At 38.0% G+C, this 20,312-nt stretch overlaps 4 protein-coding genes across 19 annotated transcripts in view; 2 read left to right on the top strand and 2 right to left on the bottom strand.

The window, feature by feature from the left end:
* LOC132197273 (uncharacterized) overlaps positions 1-4,750 on the top strand; it is a 92,213-nt gene extending 87,463 nt beyond the window's left edge. For all 13 annotated transcript variants that reach the window (XM_059620442.1, XM_059620446.1, XM_059620444.1 and 10 more), the window contains 2 exons: positions 272-461; positions 1,437-4,750. In XM_059620442.1, the coding sequence (XP_059476425.1) occupies positions 272-461; positions 1,437-1,538 (292 nt within the window). In that variant the 3' untranslated portion in view covers positions 1,539-4,750. The remainder of the gene's footprint in view (positions 1-271; positions 462-1,436) is intronic.
* On the bottom strand, positions 4,740-11,437 carry LOC132197276 (uncharacterized). Of its 2 annotated transcripts, XM_059620459.1 has the most exons (9): positions 11,354-11,437; positions 7,059-7,205; positions 6,877-7,005; positions 6,599-6,702; positions 6,360-6,528; positions 6,046-6,227; positions 5,693-5,898; positions 5,218-5,476; positions 4,740-5,023 (listed from the first exon to the last, which is right to left on the bottom strand). In XM_059620459.1, the coding sequence occupies exons 2-9, from the start codon at positions 7,185-7,187 to the stop codon at positions 4,831-4,833; spliced, it is 1,371 nt and encodes a 456-aa protein (XP_059476442.1). In that variant the 5' UTR covers positions 7,188-7,205; positions 11,354-11,437; the 3' UTR covers positions 4,740-4,830. The 2 variants fall into 2 exon arrangements, with proteins under 2 accessions (XP_059476442.1, XP_059476441.1); XM_059620458.1 differs by lacking the exon at positions 11,354-11,437 and having other exon boundaries at positions 7,059-7,359.
* On the top strand, positions 7,742-18,136 carry LOC132197274 (uncharacterized). Of its 2 annotated transcripts, XM_059620456.1 has the most exons (15): positions 7,742-7,981; positions 8,145-8,299; positions 8,412-8,634; positions 12,304-12,399; positions 12,459-12,658; positions 12,989-13,232; positions 13,430-13,545; positions 13,602-13,835; positions 14,048-14,416; positions 14,568-14,729; positions 14,830-15,021; positions 15,086-15,362; positions 15,958-16,296; positions 16,626-16,796; positions 16,852-18,136. In XM_059620456.1, the coding sequence occupies exons 1-15, from the start codon at positions 7,849-7,851 to the stop codon at positions 17,091-17,093; spliced, it is 3,153 nt and encodes a 1,050-aa protein (XP_059476439.1). In that variant the 5' UTR covers positions 7,742-7,848; the 3' UTR covers positions 17,094-18,136. The 2 variants fall into 2 exon arrangements, with proteins under 2 accessions (XP_059476439.1, XP_059476440.1); XM_059620457.1 differs by lacking the exons at positions 7,742-7,981; positions 12,459-12,658 and having other exon boundaries at positions 8,167-8,299; positions 16,852-18,133.
* The window catches only part of LOC132197271 (dedicator of cytokinesis protein 3), a 37,372-nt gene continuing 34,248 nt past the window's right edge, over positions 17,189-20,312 (bottom strand). For both annotated transcript variants that reach the window (XM_059620440.1, XM_059620441.1), the window contains 5 exons: positions 20,080-20,295; positions 19,897-20,028; positions 19,661-19,845; positions 19,303-19,608; positions 17,189-19,106 (listed from right to left, as the gene is read on the bottom strand). In XM_059620440.1, the coding sequence (XP_059476423.1) occupies positions 18,608-19,106; positions 19,303-19,608; positions 19,661-19,845; positions 19,897-20,028; positions 20,080-20,295 (1,338 nt within the window). In that variant the 3' untranslated portion in view covers positions 17,189-18,607. The remainder of the gene's footprint in view (positions 19,107-19,302; positions 19,609-19,660; positions 19,846-19,896; positions 20,029-20,079; positions 20,296-20,312) is intronic.

Raw genomic sequence — 20,312 nt, 5'->3', positions numbered from 1 at the left:
GTAGTTTCTGCTCTGCTGCCGAAATTAAGATTTTCGCTCCAATCTAAAGTTTCTTCGCCCGCTTTACGGCCCATCAAACGTTTATTATGCTTTTGTTGGCACGCATACGCGCGTGAAAACGGTGTAGATATTTTTTGCCCAGTATTGATTCCCTTACGGCAGAGTTAATTTTTCTTTCGGCCAATTTCACGCCGCCCGTTCCGCAGCTCAATTTTCCGTCTGCGTCTCGCGCATTGTCGGCTGCTGATTGGTTTTGCTCAAATGTTGCCAGGGCTGGTTACAAAGTCACGGTGATCGACACTTCTGACGTGGACTGGTGGCGGGGAAAGTGCTTGGGCAGGATCGGCTTCTTCCCGTCCAAGTACGTTATCCGTCTGCAGCCCGGTGAGCGGCCTCTGCAGGTAACGCACAACCTGCAGGTCTCCGACGGCGACAATGGTCTCATGCTCCTCAGAGATCAGGTTGGTACAAATTAATTATCATTAAGCGTGATTAAAAGTAGGATTTTCAGTTATCATTCATACCATGAATCAGCCAGTGAGCTTAAAATATTTTTACTTTGAATGATTTAAAATTCTAAGGAATTTTAGTTTTGATATTTAAAAAAAAAGAGAGAACCCTGATTTCTCTTTATAATTTTTTAGCAATTTAATGAAAAAATAAGCTAATTTGAATTTGTTTTGTGATTTAATATAGGAAAAGGATTAACAGCCACCACAGAATTTCCTACAAAATGTTAGCCGTTTTCCCGTTGTTTAATTTTTTTAAAGTGTAGTCAAATATTGAAGTTGGTGGATTTTGTCTAAAATTTTATGTGCCCCGGGACATAAATATGTTAAAGAAAAATCCAACAAGATATACTAATTTAAACGAAAATAGCTAATACTGAATAGCACATCCATTCTAATTAGGTTGTGTAATGTTTTTCAAATTTTTTCAGCAATTATAAATAGCTTTTTGCATTACCGAAATTGGAAAAACAAATATTATTAAATATCTATCAATATCATTTTATCTACATATTTTCCTCTAAAATTCTATCTCTGAGAAATCTCCCCAGGGTTTATTTTAGAACGAGTCACTTAACTGATCCATATAAAAAAAGCGAGTACCGCCTCGCTTGTCTGCAAAATCTGTGCTCCCACGTTCAGCCGGTTGCATAGCTCCCGAAGCGGACAACGAAAGACTCGGGATGATTGAAAAGCGAGCGTGGCGTGAAAGGAGTAGTCTCGGTGTTCAAGCGAGAGCATGGCGATTTTATTTTTCGCTAGGGTACATTCGCCTTTTGTGCGACCTAAACCGAGTTCTTTTCATAGCGCCGAAAAAGCAGCTCGTGAGCTTTTGTCGGAGGTGCCGGCGTTGATTTTATCAAAAAAGAAAAAAAGAAAGAGTTTTGCTTGCCGGTTTTTCTTCATGAATTTTTCTGTTTTGCTCAGATTGTCATCCAGATCGGCGAGGAGTTGGACGGAATGGTGATGATTCGCAGCGGCGACAACCGCCAGGGCGTTTGTCCACTGAAATTCCTGCAAGAAGTGTGACACCCTTGCGCACCCTCTTTGGCGCTGGCAGCCACAGCGGATCCCCGACTCGATGTCCCCCTAAGTGCTGCACCTCTCAATGTGATGCTACTTCGTACGCCACCCACTTATTGCACTTGTGTCTGCTGAATAGTTTTTGCTTTTTCCAAACGATTTTCTGTTCTACGCAAACTTACGATTAGGGTGTAATTTCTCGCGCCGCGCTCTGCTTCTTAATTTTTCTCCAACGACAATCAAAACTCGCAGCTTTTCTATAATCTTGTAAAAATAGCCTAGGTGGACATTTTCCACCGCAGACGAGAAAAAGGAAAAATTCAAAATTAAAAACTCATTCTCGTCTTGTACCGATTAGACGGAAACCTTTTCTAAAACTGAGGAATTTGCAGGATTTGCAATCAACAGGGTGACACCAGGGTGACCACTTGAATAACTAAGCTACTCTTATTATTAATTATTTTCTATTTTGAGAAATGGAGGAATTGAAACGCTTTAAATTCGGTTTTAATAATTAAAAGCAGATGCCTCGACAGACACATTCACAGGAGCTAAACGTTGTCGGGTTTATTAACTGTATTCGCTGGAAAAATAGACTATCTCATTCGTATTATGCTGCTTATTTGTGTGCATTAGTTGTAAAACAAAAATTTTAAATGATCGATTTTTCCAGATTTATAGTTTAAGACTCAGAAATTAGACCTCCCTTTGATAAATTTGTAAGGAAGCAATTTAAATAAATGAGGACTAGGTTTACTTTAGGTCCTTTCAGATTCTTTTTAGATGCAATTAATGTGATAAAATGCAGAATCTTGAATCTAATTTCTGAGTCCGTTTTATGAATTGAATTGATTCACTTTGTTCTATATTGAACTATAGAAACGCGCGCAGTGTCTGCACTCTTAATCTATTTCTTGTTGACTCCTGCGAGAAATTAATTCTTTTAGGCCGTTGTCAAAAACGTAATGTGTCACTTCTAGAGCTATTTTTGTGCATGTTTGATGAAAAGAAAAACACTTTGGCGAAGATGAAAAATTATGAGTAGCAGAAAGGTGCTCTGCAAAAACGGGCAAATATTACAGAGGGAAATAATTGTATTTTGGTTCCGTTATTTGTTTACACTGTTAGAATAATTTTTTATCTTATAAATATCTTAGAACTAGAATCATTTGATTATTATGTTAATTTTCTTTGAGGCAAAATTTTGTTAATTGTTCATAAATAATTGATTATTCATTCGGTGCAACAAATGATTGACGTATAATATTATATATTTTTACATTCCCCATGACCTGATTAACTCTTTATTGTTATCTCTGTCTCTATCATTCACGCAAAAGTGACTCTTGCACTGGTCTTGTTATTGAACTATCAAAATATCGGCGAGGTGAATCCTTCAATGGAGCTTTCGTAGTGAAATGATATGGTATATCTCTCGTATATAGTGAAGAAAAAAATACAAAATTTTCATTTCAAGTTTTGCCACTTGATTTTGCGCGTTTTACCGCCGTGGACGAGAACGTCCGCGTCCCCCACGGCAAAGGATATAACATCAAGAAATTAAACAGAACGCGAACCTTCCGCCGCTGCTGCTCGTGTTTCACATTAATAGTGAGTAAAAATTTAATCAAGTATAAGAAGGAAAGAAATCGCGAGATGCACGTGCTTGCACACACTCAGATAGAGCGTTCGACTACTTGCTAATTAATGAAGGCAGCCCCGCATCAATTACATACTCTCCCTGATCAAATCAAATTAATTAGTGATGGCCAATCGTCGAAACACGCGCCACGAAGCTTTAAATGGGGCCAAAGTTGTAATACGATCAAATAAATATCATCCTTGATATAGCAAAAAAAATCAGCATCCGAGCAAATACACATAAAAGCAAAATCATCTCAGTAGCATTTTGTATTCGCAAATCATCAAAAGTGGAATTTAATTATTGTAACATGCTGAGGAGTTTTTAATCGCGACAGTTTTTCAAATTTAAAAATATATTCCTGCCTCATAACATTATGAGATATTTGATATAATTTCAACAGAGAGGCTCGTTGTGTATTTTCAGCCATATATAATTATATTAGGGAAACAGTGAAAAAAGCTTTGGTAAATTTTAATATTAAAATAATATGCAAAACAAGCAGTGCCGCGTTTCCTAATTTTCTACATGCGTAAAGATGAAATTTGATCAATAGTCGTTCGCGAAGCAGCAAAATTAGATGTGAAAATGATTGAAGCACTTTGCTTTTTTAATATTAATTATCTCGTTGTCATGCGCGACGTAGGTGTTATAATGAGGCACTGGAAACCGTGTAAAACTAAATACGAAAACAATTTAAAACGATAAAAAACTAAATGTTCAGCACTGTATGCCAAATGTGATCTTAATGAAAACGATAATCTATATAATAATAAAAATTACAATAACTAGAGTTGTTGATGGGACAAGCGCTTTAGCCAAGAGAATGATGGGTCCGTTTGAAAAAGAACATTTTTAGCGAAGCGCGTCGTCTTCCTTCAATGCCTCTATTTATACCCAGTGAATAAAATTGAAGCACATAGATGTCTCTCTGTGAATGAGAAAAGAAATCCCGATTAAATCAATATGTATATTCGTACTCGTCACGAAGCTGAATGTCTGCCAAAATTATTATCACCTCTCTTGCTGTCAATCGGGTGACGCACTCTCGTTTTAAAAATAGGACGCTGAGATAAGTAAATGTCGTTTGTATCGCAATTACCAGATCACTGTCAGTCACTGTTGTGTATGAGAAAAAAACTAATTAAATGTTCATTAAACGAAACTCACTCAAGAGCAGAGAGTCAATTTGCAACAGTGTAGTATATTAACGGGCGAATTGAAAATCAGATTGAAACTCTCTTCACTTAATTGTAAGTGGAGAATCGAAAAGTAAAAATTACGTGTTTTGATTCGGAAAAAAAGTGTCGTACATGTCTGAAAGATGAGAAAATTGTGACTTTATAGTTATTAAAGAAATTTTTTAATTCCCTCTATCACCACACTGACTTTGTTTCGAACTAAAAACGGTTGTTTTCCATTCTCTTTATTTGGTTTCCAAAGCAATGCGAGTGAATTATTAATTGTAATTATGTGCACAGATCGCATCTATTGTACTACTGAAGAGCATTGATTATAAAAGCGGGAGATTGTTGATACGCATGTTGATATTTGCAATAAAAATATTTTAAAATGGAAAAAATGCTTAGTTTTTATCCAAACAATGCTATCTACAAAAATAAATTAGAAACAAGAGTTTGAGCCGACGATAGAGAACTACATTTCTGGTTCTCCCTGGACCTCGATTGTCCGACTGTAGGCTGTCCGTGATGGCTGCACCTGCACACCGGTAGACAGCTCAACGTCGGCTCTCACGTTCCCAGTTCCAGACTGGACGTTCACCTTCCTGGACTGGTAGTGCATCACTGGTTGGCCATGGTTCCGAGTCTCTTCATACGCAGGATATTGACTAAAACATGTTAAATTGATAAGAAAAAAATCAATAAAAATTTTAAATAATTTCAAATTTTCTCTTAAAAGAAAAAATATAAATTTTCCCTGCCTAAATTTGTACATTTCTCACGACCAAAAAGTATTTAAAAATTTTATATTTGGAAGTCACCGCAGTTAAATCTTTAAATTATGTATTTTAATTTCAACCACCTCTGGTAGTGCTCAGGATAAGCGTGTCGCTGGTCTCTGTCATCGATCTGAGGCACTGGAGAGAGATCGGTTGCGGCCAAATCGGCGGCGGGCACTTGACTACCTTCCACCTGCAGCAGTTTCAGCAATTCGTCGTAGTCAGGCTGGCCGAACTCGGGAAACAAATTGCTGCTCGCGGGAGCGACTGGCACTTGAGAGGGCTGCTGAGAGGGAATCTCTGCACCAACGGACTTTGGAGTCTCCATAGGAATCATGTTGCCTGAATCAAATTTATATAAAATAAAAAAAAAATAGACAGACGAATTTTTTAATATTTTCTTAACTTTAACAAAATAAAATAAGCCATTATACAATCAGAAGGGAGAATTACCCAAATCATAATTTAATTTAAAATTGTGTATAAAATAGTAGTTTTATTTTAAATGAATATTTTTTTTTTGTCTTTTGTTTTAATAAAAATAATATGTATTGTTACCTGACTGGTCAACATTTCTGCCCATCGCCCTGAACTGCCTATACTTGTCTCCGTATCCACCACCATAGAAGCACTCGTTCACCATTTCTGCCCCTCCAACGATGATGGCATTCCAAGGGTCGTGGTGACCTCTACCTGCCCTGCCCTCGCCCTCTACCTGACGGCGGTGCCTCTTTTCTCCATGGTGATGCGGCCACGCTTCACATCTTTAAATGTAAATAATAAAATCAAGATTAAATTTTTTTCTGTCAAAAGATCCCATATAAAATTTTTTTTCATTTTTCAGTTGTTTTAATTTGTATTAATTAATAATTAATATAATGTTGTCTGTATTGGAATTATTTGATATTTACCTGAATACTCCACCGCCCATCTGCGATCTGGGCTTATCGATGGACAAGGTCGACGTGAACTCGCCATCAGCACCGGACACGGAGACGCTGAAGACATCCGGGAAGTTGGACACCGCGCCCTTGGCCACCACATCACCTCTGTCGTAGTCGTCCGGACATAAAGAGCGCAGCCACACAATATGCTGAGGAGAAAATTTTTAAATAAAAATGCGGATGGGTATTTTTCACATGTCAAAAGTTTTAATGCAGTGCGAGATCCGGGCACGCTTTAAGCACACAAGCTCTGCAGGTAGGAGGTGCGTATTTTTGCATACCTCCAGGGGGTCCTTGACGGTGCAGGTAATGGCAATGGCTCCTGGCTGCAGGGTAATAGTGTAACTGGAGCCGTAACCGCTTTTGTAGGTGCCGTAGTGTCCTGAGCGTTCGCTCTTCACCGGCTGTGCATATGACGCGGAAGTTTCCATTTTAGAGGGCTCTCTTGAACTTTTCAATAAAATAAATAAATAAATAAATAAATAAAATTATAAAGATAGAATTATTAATTTATACGCACTAATCAGCCCTTTTCTGAAGTGGTCTCTGTTGGTTTTCGTAATTATCCTCCTCATTTCCATACTCGTAATTCTCATCCTCATCTGTGTTGCCGTACATGTCATACTAAATATAAAATTAAATGCAATAAGCTATTTCATTTCAAAGAAGATTAAAAAATATTAAATAAATAAAAATAAAACCACCAAATAGTAAAAAAAATTCTCTAAAGTAAATAACGCAGAGTAAAATAAATAAAAGTCTTATTTAAATTCCAAATAAAAAAATCGTTGTTTGTACCTGGGACTCCTGTCCAGGGTCTTGGTGGTGCGGCCTTTCCTCCATCCGCTGCCTCTGGGCGCCTCTGTAGTAGTAGGCATCGGAAAAGTCGGTCCTTCTGGCCGCTGCAGCGTCGCGCCTGTCCACTCTCTGCAAATTCACAGAATGTTGTCTTCCGTGCCGACAAAATAGATTTTGCTCACAATATTCTGGGCCGCGCTGTTCTCCGAGCAGCACAAAAGACCGCTGACAAGACTGGCGACCAGGATGAACGTGCTGCTGCTCTGCACGGACATTTTCAACAAAATGAGCCGATGAGGCACCACCATCATCCTTTTATGCTCTCCGCCCTGTACGGTAATTTCATTCATGAGGGCGCCAAAGAAATTCCGAAGAAATGTGTTTTGGTGTCACAGAACGTTGCTCTCTCCAATCAAAACGGTCTAGCAGAAAATATTTTCCTAGTTTCTTTCTCGTAAATAATAGCCCGCTTAATTGCTCTAGTATTCTCCGCGTACAAGGTGGGGGAAAAAAGTTATTATATAAATTTTAATGCTTTTGATAGTTCATTTTATGAATAAATTTTAAAAAGAAAATATAATCTACTTTTTAAATTTTTATAATTTAATTGAAAAAAGTATACAATGAAATCAATTTTTTCATTTATAACCAAATCTTTCAAATGACCACAATAAATTTTAGTGTTTTCATATGGTTTGTTCTCGAAAATAATATTTTTGAACTTCAGGTTATAACATTTATAATTATTACAAATTAGATGTTTCCCGGAATAATAAAAAAATCTGCGTAACATTCGCTGTCTATGTCCATGAGAGACGTCGATTTATCTCTGCATTTACCACGGTCATTATTTTATTGAGCGGCGAATCGTGTCACGCAGGTTGCATACCCCGACTACCCCGAGACGTCTCTGACCGGTACCAACCCTAAGCTTAGGTTCTGGCCCCAGTCGGTCAACTGCTGCGGCTGAAAATGGGAGCCGTTTGCTGCGGCACCAACAAAAAAGCCCAGAACGTTCCTGGCTCTGCCCTGGACAGGGTCATTTCTCAGCAGGATCCTGACATTGACACGTGCCTCTTGTACAAATTGGCAAACTACAAGAAAGGTAGAGGTTCAATTATAATTTTTGCTTATTTTAGAAATATGTATTTGGACATAATTTTCTTAATTAACCGACTTAATAATTGATAATTAAATAATTAATTATTAATCTCTACAAAAATAATTGATAAAATGTAATTTTTTTTAATTTTAAATTTCATTTATAGGAGGAGAACTGGTTGACGCATTTAACAATGGTGGTCAGGCAGAAGTGGAAAAACTAATCAAAGAGCGGTACACCGTCTACCTCTACAGCGAGGGTAAAGGTCAAATCATCAACAGGTCCGAGTACCTGCGATGGAAATACCGAAATCAGGCGCAGGTATAGAACAAAATATTTTTTCTCAGTCTTAAGAATTGGAGTGAAATGTGAGATTACCGAAATGTGAATCGGCACCTGCATGAATTGTAACGGCGTGTGCCGCCCTCGGCAGGTGGTGTTGCCGATCGAGGCGTCGCTCAGTCCGCATGACCCCCTGGGAAAGTGGCAGGACCACGAGGCGTGCTGGCAAATGCAGTACCGCGGCTCCCTGGGGGAGGCCCTGCTGCACGTGCTCATCATCTGCGACACGAGGCTGCACACCAGACTGGCTCGGACGCTACTCAAGTTATTTCCCAAACTGTCTCTGGACGTTGTTGAGGGTGAAGAATATCTTGGTAAATAATTTTGAAATTCATATATATTCAAATTTCATTTGATTGCGGCCACCCAGAACAACACCCCTGGTCGCGAGTCACGACGGTCCAAAGTGTAGTTTGCATGCGCTGCAAAATGCTCTCAATTGAGGGTTTCTTGATAGGTTTAAATCTATTTATTGTCGGTATTTATTTATTGTCAGTATATACAACAAAACAATACTTGAGTAAATTATGTTCCTTTTTATCTTCGTCTGTTGTTATAATTTCTAAAATTCGCAATACACTGGCCTCTGATAATTCCATCTACTGTGAGGAGATTAAGATTATAAAATTAGAGTTTTTAGTCGTGCAATTAAATGAATGCCAAAATAATCAAAATACAGAGAAAGAAAAATATCTTGCATTTTATATTCGAGCAAAAAATTTATTTAAAACATTTAACAAGTTAATTTAAGCTGCAAAAAAAAAAATAGCCGCACCTCTAATAAAAAAATTCAAAAATGCTGAATGTAGCAAAAGCAAAAAAGGTTCAGAGTTGCTGAACAGCGCGGAGATTTTAGCCAACCGGCCACACCAGACACAGTCGCACTGTGTTGCTAACCTGCGCCAGTACAATGAGGACATTGAACCCTGTGTCCCTCGCGGGTCACCCAGAACGACATCCCCGTCCCGAAAGGCCAAAGTAGATCAGCTTGCTGCATTACTCTCGTTCAGGTTCTTCCTTTTTCAAGTTACTCAGTTCTTCATTATTTCGGCTCAGTTATTCAGTATTTCAGTTGTTAACTTCAGGGCTGCTTTCAACAAAGTGGCTTCAGATAGAAAGGGCCACTGCAGACCCAGCTTCGACCGAGAATGGCGAACCGCAACGCTGCCAACTCCTTGTCACCAGTCTCCCAAGTAGCTGGGATTACAGAAGTGCGCCACCACCTCCGACTGATACCGAAGCCGAAAATTTCACCTATTTATTTAAAGAAACTCACTTCGTCCAGTGGTTACTGATTTTGAGGATTTCCTCTTGAAAATAAATAAGAGTTTTATGATGAAAATGTCGAAAAAAGTGTCATTTTTGTCTATTTTTAGTAAAAAAAAGTTCAAATTTTAAATCCTTATCTTTGACTTTGTGAAGATTCGATCCTTTAAAACTGAGAGCAGCCAATTCAAGTTGTGCTTTAAAGCGCAAGTCGCGAATTTGGAAGGGATATCAAATGAAATTGTGCAATCCAGCCTTCTTTACGATTAGCATAATATAAGCCAATTCCGCTCTAATGATAAAGAGTTATTATGCGAGTATCAAAAATCAATGTCAAAAATACTGCAGTAGAAAAAAACGGAAGTGACAATGAATTTTCAGCAATTGGCCTGGAATAAGAAATAAGGTATATTCTTTTTTATGGCAAAAAAAAATAAAAGAAATGCGCCAAAAGTCAATTTAATTTGTGGACCTTTTAGCAATTCATAACAAATTGCGGCTTTCCTACTTTTATTGATAATAATAATTATAATTGATGGTGGTTTAAGAACATAATTTAAAGGACTGAACATTGACCTGAGCTTTCTTTTTTATAATTCAAAACAATATGATAAAGTATATATTTATAGCTTGTAATGTATAGGTAAAAAGACATATTAAATACAACGCCAAATATCCAAGAGAAATTTGATATTTCAACATTATTGAAAATCGGGAAGAGTAACAAAAAAATTACTCTATCGTCTATCGACCTCACACGTGAACTCCACGTTTTATCTCTATTAGGACCAAAATTGACTTACAATTTTTTTTAACAGTTTCTGTTAAAAGTTGAATTTTTTATCTTTTTTACATAATTTTCGTCAAAATGATTAAATGATTAACTTTCATGAAATATGGCAGCAGCCCGCAGCAAAAAAAAAAAAACAGCAGAATTATTATTTCTGGTTTTAATAAGAAACGAAAATAATTTTAAATAATTAAAAGTCAAATTTGAGGAAACCATTCTGAATTTATAGAAAAAAGTCCGCTTGAAATTTTAGGTTAACGTTGTAACTTTAAACTAAACAAATTATGTATTAGATTAAATTTTTCATGGTAAATGCAAGCATTTCTCAATGTACAATTTACCGTTAGCAACATACCACAAAAATAATCTAGCATGAAAAATCTAGCCATAATTTGTTATGCAATTCATTATCCAACATTCGTCACAGTTATTGAAAGGAAAAATATAAAATTGAAATGTGTTTTTTTTTTTTTATAAATAAATTTCCAAAGAAAATTCAGAAGCATGTGCAAAAAATATTGGTAATGGCGTCGTTTTTAATGGTTTCACCAAGCGGGGTGATACGAATTTTACTAATTTAATTTGTTGTTGATGCAGCAAAAGGATCAGAGTTGTCTGACACGCGGAGATTTTATCCAAGCGGCACACCAGACACAACCGCACTGTGTTGCTAACCCGCCCCAGGACATTGTGGGAATTGAGCCGTGTGACCCTTGCAGGCCACCCAGAACGACCCCCACGCCCCGGAGGGCCCACACAATCGTGATGCGTTTCTGAGGGTTACCTTTCTGCTTGCTGATTTTTTAGTGGCTTACAGTAAGGACCACTGCAGATCCAGCCCTGACTGTGCAAGGCGCACCGCAGCGATGCCAACTTCTCTTCTCCAGCCTCCCAAGTAGCGGGGATTACAGAAGTGCGCCACCACCTCCAGCTAGTTGATATTGGAAATTCACTAATATTTATACTTTGAAACTCACTTTTTGACGAGGTGACGATATTTGAGGATATCCTCTGGAGGTTAGGCGAGAATTAGGTGGTGCAAGTTATGCAAAAAGTGGCGCAATTCGCGTTTTAGTTGGGAAATCTGAATTTCCGAGTCAACCCTATGCCGATTTGATCCTTTGAAATCGTGAGCGGCCGATTCCGTTTCGTCTTTTGCGCGCAAGTCGCGACTCTGGAAGGGAGAAAGCGAAATTTTGCAATCCTGCAGTGACTTTTTTAGAGCATTTATGAGCATTAGTCATCGCGCACTCTGTGTCATTTGTGTAGCACCCATCCATGGAGAACACAAGCGACAACCGTTGATTCATTAAATATTTCAAATTTTGCTGCCAATAGAATTTCCTTCAAAAATTCTTGAAGTTAATTAATTTTTCCAATTAAAAAATTTAATCCAATGAATTAAAAGCTTCAATTTCAAAAGATAAATTGTAAAAAATAAATTTTTAACATTTATTTGACTTTAAATATCCAAAATAAACACAGAATTGTTTTCTACACATTTGGAAGATCAAAACCGTTTAAAAATATTTTACCTCCTCGTAGCATTTGGTTGTTCTTCTCACTCTTTCGCCATTGTCAGATCTATGCTTTGGATAGATCAAGGGAGTTTGAAATAAGTGGCTTATCAAATAATTATATCACATAAATATAAAAAGTTTTTGTGTCAGACATAAATGCGGATAATTTTTTCTTCATTTCACTTTAACGTATTTTTAAATTTAAAAAAAAAATAGTAAAATATTGTTAATTTCAGTTTTTTCCGATTCCTTAGATTTTCCAGTGTCATGGGATTTCCACGTATTAACTTTTTGGCAGTATTACATATTTCTGGCAGTATTACATATTTCTGGCAGTAAAATCGTCATTTTAGCTCCTCAATTTCAAATTTGTCAGTGAATTAACATAACATTAATTGAAATTCCAGGGGCTAGTGCTCTTCACCTGGCCATTGCGTACAACAACAGCGAGTTGGTGCAGGACCTGGTGGAGGCAGGCGCCAATGTTTCCCAGAGGGCCATTGGTGAGTGAAATGAGAGCTTTTAGAATTTAAATTAGATAGTTCTGCGATGATGCATGCAGGAAGCTTTTTCCTGCCGAAAGACCAGCAACGAGCCAAACCGGCAAAAAACACTGATTACGAGGGTCTCGCCTACTTGGGCGAATTTCCCCTCGCGTGGGCCGCGTGCTGCAACAATGAGAGCGCCTACAACTTGCTGCTGGACAGCGACGCCAATCCTGATGACAAAGACACTTTCGGCAACATGATTCTTCATATGGTGGTACGGGTTTGGAAAATAATTGATTTATTTAACCCAATTCTTCTTGTAATCAATAAAAGCTTCATTAGATAAAAATTTTAAACAATTGGAGTAATTTTATAAAATTTTAAATTTAACTCTTTAGGTTACGCTTTGGAGCCTAAACTTGTTCTAAAATAAATTTTCAGTAATTTTGAAAAAAAAAATCAAATCATATAAGCATTTGTAAACTCATAATTTGTAATAAAAAAGCAATTATTGTTCGTTAATTAAATAAAATCGTCATATTAAATTTTAGACGCAGACTTAATATGATATTATAATATAAATCTGTCACTATTTTTGGCGCAGGTGGTTTGCGACAAGCTGGACATGTTTGGCTACGCGCTGCGCCATCCCCGTCGACCGGCTAGCAATGGGATTGCCAACAACTCGGGACTGACCCCGCTGACCCTGGCGTGTCAGTTGGGCAGAGCCGAGGTGTTCAAAGAGATGTTGGAGCTCAGCTGCAGGGAGTTCTGGCGCTACTCGAACATCACTTGCTCTGCTTATCCACTCAACGCTCTTGACACTCTGCTGCCAAGCGGCAAAACCAGTAAAAAAATATATTTTTTTAATTGAAATCTGAAATTCTCAATTTCGCTTAAGGCAAAAGAAAACAATGTAATTTAATTTGATCAGTCAATCAGAATAAAAGTTTATTTTTACGTTTTAACATGAATTTTATTATAACTTAAATGTATTTTTTTCCTGCTTTGCAATTATATTTGCAACTAAATAATTATTTTGCAGACTGGAATTCCGCTTTGTTCATAATCCTAAACGGCACTAAGGAGGAGCACTTGGACATGCTAGACGGCGGCATCATTCAGCGTTTGCTTGAGGAAAAGTGGAAGACGTTTGCCCAAGTAAGGAGTAATTTCTTTATTTTTTACAAAAAAGATGATCTGACTGGTTCTTTCAGAGGCAGTTTTTAAAGCGACTGCTGATTTTGGCGTTCCACTTGTTTACCATGAGCATGGCCATTTACCTGCGCCCGGCGGAAAGGTACACGCCACTGCTCGGAGGCACCGAAGTGTCGGATATCATGCGCTACGGCTTTGAAATAGCCACAATAATGAACTGCGTGTCCTACGTCGTTTTCCAGCAGGGTCATGAAATTAAAAACCAAGGCCTGTTTTCCTTTCTCAAACAATTGGCAAGTATTTTTATATAACTGCAAAATAGGATTTTTCCTCTCAACTTCAAATATATTTTTTTTTATAAATAAATATAGAACAATAATTTTTATTATTGTTCTAAAAGTTAATTTAGTTATATAAATTTCAAATGAGGATTTTTTTTTCATTCTACATGCAATATTCTTCTCATTTATTGAAGTTTCTCCAATTTTACTGATTTTTTTTTCAGAGTCATGACCCGGCAAAATTGATCTTCCTGATTTCAAACTTACTGATTTTAACCTGCATCCCCTTGCGCATTCTCGGCAACAAAACCGGCGAAGAGTCTGTGCTGATCTTTGCCGTTCCCGGCTCCTGGTTCCTCCTCATGTTTTTTGCCGGCGCCATTCGATTGACTGGGCCCTTCGTCACTATGATCTACTCAATGATCGCCGGTGATATGTTCACCTTCGGCATCATCTACACGGTAATGCTGCTCGGGTTCTCGCAGGCCTTCTACTTCCTCTACAAGGGCCACCCTGGCGTTCAGACCTCCCTCTACTCGTCCTACCCTTCAACCTGGATGGCGCTCTACCAAATTACTCTAGGCGATTACACGGTAAAAATATAAAAAGAATTAAATATAAAATTAAAAAAAAAAATATGAAATTAAATCATAAATGGTATTAAAAATAATGAAAAATTAGCAAATAAAGAATAGATTTATATATATCTTATTTGTGTCCATCTGTATTTTTGTCCATATTTAGTATGCAGAGCTGGCGCACGTCACGTACCCAGCACTCGGAAAGACGATTTTTATCATCTTCATGATTTTGGTGCCAATTCTTCTGCTTAACATGTTGATCGCTATGATGGGCAACACGTATGCCCTTGTCATTGAGCGGAGTGAAAAGGAATGGATGAAGCAGGTGAGTAACTAAAATTGGGCTTTTGGTTGAGCGTCAATTTCAATTTTTTACTCTGAGCAAGTTCTGTGTGTTCCCTGCAAACTAAAGGAAACATTTTCAGTGGGCGAAAATCGTGGTGAGCCTCGAGAGGGCAGTCAATCACGAGGATCTGAAGAAATACTTGGAGGAGTACTCCATTTCTTTGGGTAAATCCACCGAGGATCCAATCATCGAGACAAGAGGAGTGATGGTGATCAAGAGCAAAAGCAAGACCAAAGCCAAGCAGAGGAAAGGCGCCCTCGCAAACTGGAAGGTGAACAAATTCGCGAACAATTTTTTTTAATAAATTTTAAAATTGATTTAAAATTATCCATTAGAGGGTTGGCCGAGTTACTATCAAAGAGCTTCACAAACGGAACATGACAGGCGAGGAACTGAACAAAATAATGTGGGGCCGCTCGGACATCGCGACCCCTGTGCGACACATTCCGGACGATCTGGAGGACGGCGACATTCACTTGCTGCCCACAGACGCATTGGCATCTGCTCTGGACACAATGGCCTTTGCTGCTGACCTGCCTCTGCCCACCAACACTTCAGCAGCCACCGGGCCACCCGTGGGCATTGGTGCTCACAAGGGATCGGCACCACCTTGTGAGCAGATAAAAAATTTAAAAACTTTTTAAATGAAATTAAATAACTGTATACGGCCACTTTCTGCAAACAAAATTAAATTATGAGTTAATTTTTCTTTTTTTCGAATAAATACCTTGCCACACAAAAATTTCAGCAATATTACTTTTTTATATTTATATATATATATATATATATATATATATATATATATATATATATATATATATATATATATATATATATATATATATATATATATATATATATATATATATATATATATATATATATATATATATATATATATATATATATATATATATATATATATATATATATATATATATATATGTATATATATATATATATATATGTATATATATATATATATATGTATATATATATATATATATATGTATATATATATATATATATATATGTATATATATATATATATATGTATATATATATATATATATATGTATATATATATATATATATATATGTATATATATATATATATATATATATATATATATATATATATATATATATATATATATATATATATATATATTTCCTTACAAATTAAAATATTTCTATTTTGCTATAGTGTTGATGGCTCTTGGCCAGCAGCAGATGCATGACGATGCTGCTCACGCCGGCAACCCTTCGTCTCCAGACCCTTTGCGTGATTTGGTTATCCACTCAGACCTGAGCCCGGAGAAGGCGGCCGCTTTAGCCACCCAGGCTGCTCAGGCCGCAGCCACGGCTGCACTGCCTGTCGCTCTGGGACATTCAGAAGCGGCCGCTGCGTCATTGACGGCCGCACCAAATCCTTTCTCTGGAATGACGACGGCCACGTTCGCGTTCATGGCGCCCACGAAAATGGCCAGTCAGAAGAAACTGTCACCACACGTCAGTTTGGACACCAGTGACAGCGAAGGAATAGGTGCATAGTATTGTCAAATAATTTAATCTCTTTTCTACTTTTTGCAAAGTGATAAATTTAATTTAAAACAGAGAGTAACATGAGGCACCAAAAAAAGTCTTAATTATACTATAAAACACTATAAAAATGAAAATTGAATGATGAAAATTGTAAAATTACAATAAATTTATGTTATTATTTATTTTTTTGACATTTTAAAATCTTTAAATAAGAAAAATTCGAGATAAAAACAATTAAACTTTCAAAGGTATATACTTTTATTTAAAAATTTATATTTTGTTGAAATTATCAATTATATGATGTATAATTATTACTTTTTTTAAAATCAGAGGGTCCGCTGCTTGGAAGGGCCTCCCGACTTCGGCGGGTGAGGAGTGCGGCCAGACAACGATTCTTTTCAGCCAAAACTCCAAAAATCACCCGCTCGGACTCAATCCAGAGCAACGACTCGATTTTCTCCGGTGACGGATTTGCCCTTTGGAGTTCGCGACTACCGGCAGGTACAAAATGAATGAATAAATTTTGTTTTAATTTTACTGAGAATTTTATAATAAGGTGTGGTGAACCCCACGTTCGCCTCGTCTCCGGATGAAGAGGCACAGCCAGAGTCTCGGCCGCGCACGGCGCACAACAAGGTTGGTCCCTCGGTGCACAGAGCAAGGGCGGTCAGGTCAGCCGGCGGAGACCCGAGCCGGCTGCAGCAAATCAGCTCGTGGAGCACCAGGGACATCGCCAGCATCAACACCCTGCTGGCCTGGGACCAACCGCCCGGCTCCAGCAGTCCACCCGAGCAGTAGATTTTTCGTTTTGATTAATTTTTTTTTAATTTTAGAACTATGCAATTCAGAAATACTTATTTGAGTAGGGAGATTTTCAAACAAAAATCTACAAATTGAACACAAATTGTCGCATTTTTATTATCTAAAACACTAAAATACACTGAAATTAATTTACAAATCGCAATATTTTTTTCTTAATGAAATATACACAGAATTGAGCTAGACGAATGTGCTCTGCTGGAAAAGTAACAAACAATTTTGCGGCACTAGAGCACACCGGTTTTCTCCTAAGACCGCATGACGAATTTTTGGACACTATGGACACGTGTTGTTATATAGCAAAAAGACGGAAATAATTTTGGTCGATCTTTCACAAGATTATAACAAACAAAAGTGCTGGTGTCTGGAATATTTTGCTACTCTTGTCTACAATGCGCGTTTGTCATTCTTTTTCCAGTCTAAGATTTGTTTCAATTGGTTTATTCTGCGTGTCCTGCGAATGTTGACATTAACTTACTAATCTACGCTACGGTTTTTGTATTATCACCTACGATTTATTCGATATGCGATTTCTAGTTTTAAACATTTTGTTATGTAGTATAGCTTTACGAAAAAATAGCTGTCGGTCGATACAAATACATTATGTTAAATAGGAAAAGAGCAAATTTACTGCTTTAAAATACAGCGCAATACACATTATATAGAAGAGTAATTATATTTAATTATATCATAATACACTGGACTAGTTTCACTGTTTCTTGCGCTTAAACCACTAAAGTTGTAGAGCCTAAAACTGTTCTGTTTATATTTAGTAAAGTTGTCAGTATTTCGAGTATTTCCATAAATGTAAATGCACGATGAAGATTTAAAAAAAATAATAAAAAATACAAAAATACCGATCCAGTTGTTAAAATACTTTTCCAATCAGCAAAATAGGTGAGTCGTTGAGATCGTGGACAGAGAAAGAGAGCGGCAAAAATATATCAGATTTTTCTTTAGATTCAGGAAACTAATGAAAATAATGAAGTATTTTTTGTCGAGAGTATTTTTCTTTTGTTGCAAAAATACGCAAAACAACCAAAAAAGGTGCTACATATTGTCATCTCAGAATTATTTGTGTATACTTTTTTCGGAAATTGGCTAAGCAGACTTTTCATGTTTAACAGGTGAAAAATGGGTTCCATGGAAAGACGGTTCAAAGGTGAGGGATTTTCCGCGGGGTTTATTTAGTGTATATTTCTAGATAATATACATAGCTCTTTTATAATAGTTTGTTTAAGGAATGCGAAGAGATTATTTAAATGGGAAATAAAAAAGGTGAATACTGGAGACTGCTGGAGACTAGGGAATGTCAAGGGAATTGCTATAATAATAAAAAACAGTAAGTTGAGGAACAAAAGTTTGAAAATAAAATTTCACTCTAAAACTGACTGAAATTACTGCATCTTTAAAATTTTGATCCTGAGCCGAGAGAATAACGGAGGAGTTTTAAAGTGGACAAAAGACCTAAGGGCTAAAACCAACCTTCCCTTTCAAGGACTAGTGGTGCTGTTGGTGCTCTCCATGGTGCTGCTCCTCAGTCTGGGAGGCACCGAGTAGTTCTCGTTGGCAGTGGCTGGATCGACTGGCGTGGTGCTCAACGCCAAGGGCGGGGTCCCCTTCGGAGGGATGGGTGGCGGCGCCGGCGGTTGCTGCGACCGCGGGCTCAGGATCGGTGGGTCGGAGGCGTCGATCACAGGGCCCCATTCGGCAGACCCGATAGACTGGTTCTCGCCGCTGCCATTGGAAATGTTATCACCGCCGTCCAGCGAATTCTTGTTGTTGGCCCCCAGTCTCTTCGGAGGCGCAGGCGGGGTGTACTCGGGTGGCCGCTTGTCAGGGGTGCAGCCACGAGGAGGCAGGGGTGGCGCGGCCTCACCATCTGGCCAAGAGTTGCGATGAGACTGATCATTTCCATTCATGTGTGGGCTGAGGGCTCGTGGTTTGCTCTTGCGGAGAACTGGAGGATGGTCTGCATCAATGCTACCCTCCCTAAGACAATAAAGAAAATGATGTTATTTAACTCTTAAAGAGACTGAAATTAAATATTAACAGCAAATAATTAAAAAATTATCAAACATTTTTACAATTTAAAATAATATATTGATTTTTTTACAATATTTTTAATGTAATTAATAGTTAATATTTCTATCAATGAAATTTCTAATTTGATTGTTTTTGTCATTACCTTGAGTGAGTCGGTCTAACGGAAGGCAGCGAGGTATATTCGTTTCTCGGAGAGCCCATTGGATTTCTGGCCATTTCTACTATGGTGTTATAACCGGCGGACTTTGGTCTGATATCCCCTCTGGCTGGAACAGGAGGGGCTGATCCGTCCCCATTCTCCTTTTCCCCAGGCTTTGAGTAAATGTCATCAGCTTCCATGGCCAGGTGTCCGTAGTTGCCTGACGACCCTGAGCTTCGACTGCAGATGCCATTGACGCCTTCGTAAGTGGGGTTGTTCTTGTCCACGGGCACGGGCGGAAGAGGCATGCTGGAATTTATCAGTTTCAGCAAATTTATGATAAAAATTGATAGTGTCTTACTGGACAATGCTGCCCATTTTGCGGTGGTAGCTGTCCGAACTCTGCATGATGTCCAAGTGGGGTGCCAAGTGCCTCAGTCCAGCCTTCATCTGACTCAGTCTCTCCATCAGCCGTCTGTGTAGTGGCTGAACTTCAGGTGGAGCAAGTTGGCCATGGACAATAAGACCAGCTTCCAAGTCATGAACCTAAATAATTAAAATAAGAAAAGTTTTAGCTAAAAGAATTAAATGCAGTACCTGATCGAAAATCAGGGCGCGAAGTTTGTAGACGAATTCGGAAAATTCAGGATGAGACGTGATGAATTCCGGTACGAAAAACGCCTCTTGGTACTTTGCAATGCCTCCCATAACGTTGGCATCAATTATCCCCTTTGAAAGTGAAATTCAGTAATACAACTTTTATAAATGATTTCACTTTACTTGAAGTCTCATGCTGAGTGGGTTGATGTTGAGACCCGGTTCGTTGGTGTGATAGTAAATTAGCTGCCTCAGCTCAGCATTAACATTTTCCATGGTTTCACAGGCAAAGCGAACAGGAGGAATTTCATCACATTTTCGCTTCGTCACCTCAAACCATCGCAGGATGCCTGGCAAAGAGTTGCAAGTCTCCAGAGTGGTTCTCTCAATCCATAAACTCTTAAATTTGCAAATAA

This window comes from Neocloeon triangulifer, unplaced genomic scaffold (assembly GCF_031216515.1).
Source record: "Neocloeon triangulifer isolate White Clay Creek 2 clone unplaced genomic scaffold, ASM3121651v1 ptg000012l, whole genome shotgun sequence".
Taxonomy (NCBI): domain Eukaryota; kingdom Metazoa; phylum Arthropoda; class Insecta; order Ephemeroptera; family Baetidae; genus Neocloeon; species Neocloeon triangulifer.
This window is presented reverse-complemented; position numbering and strand designations above follow the sequence as displayed.

Bases quoted from the DNA above. Each gene is read 5' to 3' on its own strand.
- LOC132197276 (XM_059620458.1), bottom strand. From the start codon at position 7,226: ATGAATGAAATTACCGTACAGGGCGGAGAGCATAAAAGGATGATGGTG. The intron at 5,477-5,692 runs GTAACAATACAT...AATTTGATTCAG, and splicing joins CAGAAATGTTGACCAGTCAG to GCAACATGATTCCTATGGAG. The intron at 5,024-5,217 runs GTGGTTGAAATT...AACATGTTTTAG, and splicing joins TATCCTGAGCACTACCAGAG to TCAATATCCTGCGTATGAAG.
- LOC132197274 (XM_059620456.1), top strand. From the start codon at position 7,849: ATGGGAGCCGTTTGCTGCGGCACCAACAAAAAAGCCCAGAACGTTCCT. The intron at 13,233-13,429 runs GTAAAAAAATAT...ATTATTTTGCAG, and splicing joins GCTGCCAAGCGGCAAAACCA to ACTGGAATTCCGCTTTGTTC. The intron at 13,836-14,047 runs GCAAGTATTTTT...TTTTTTTTTCAG, and splicing joins TTTCCTTTCTCAAACAATTG to AGTCATGACCCGGCAAAATT.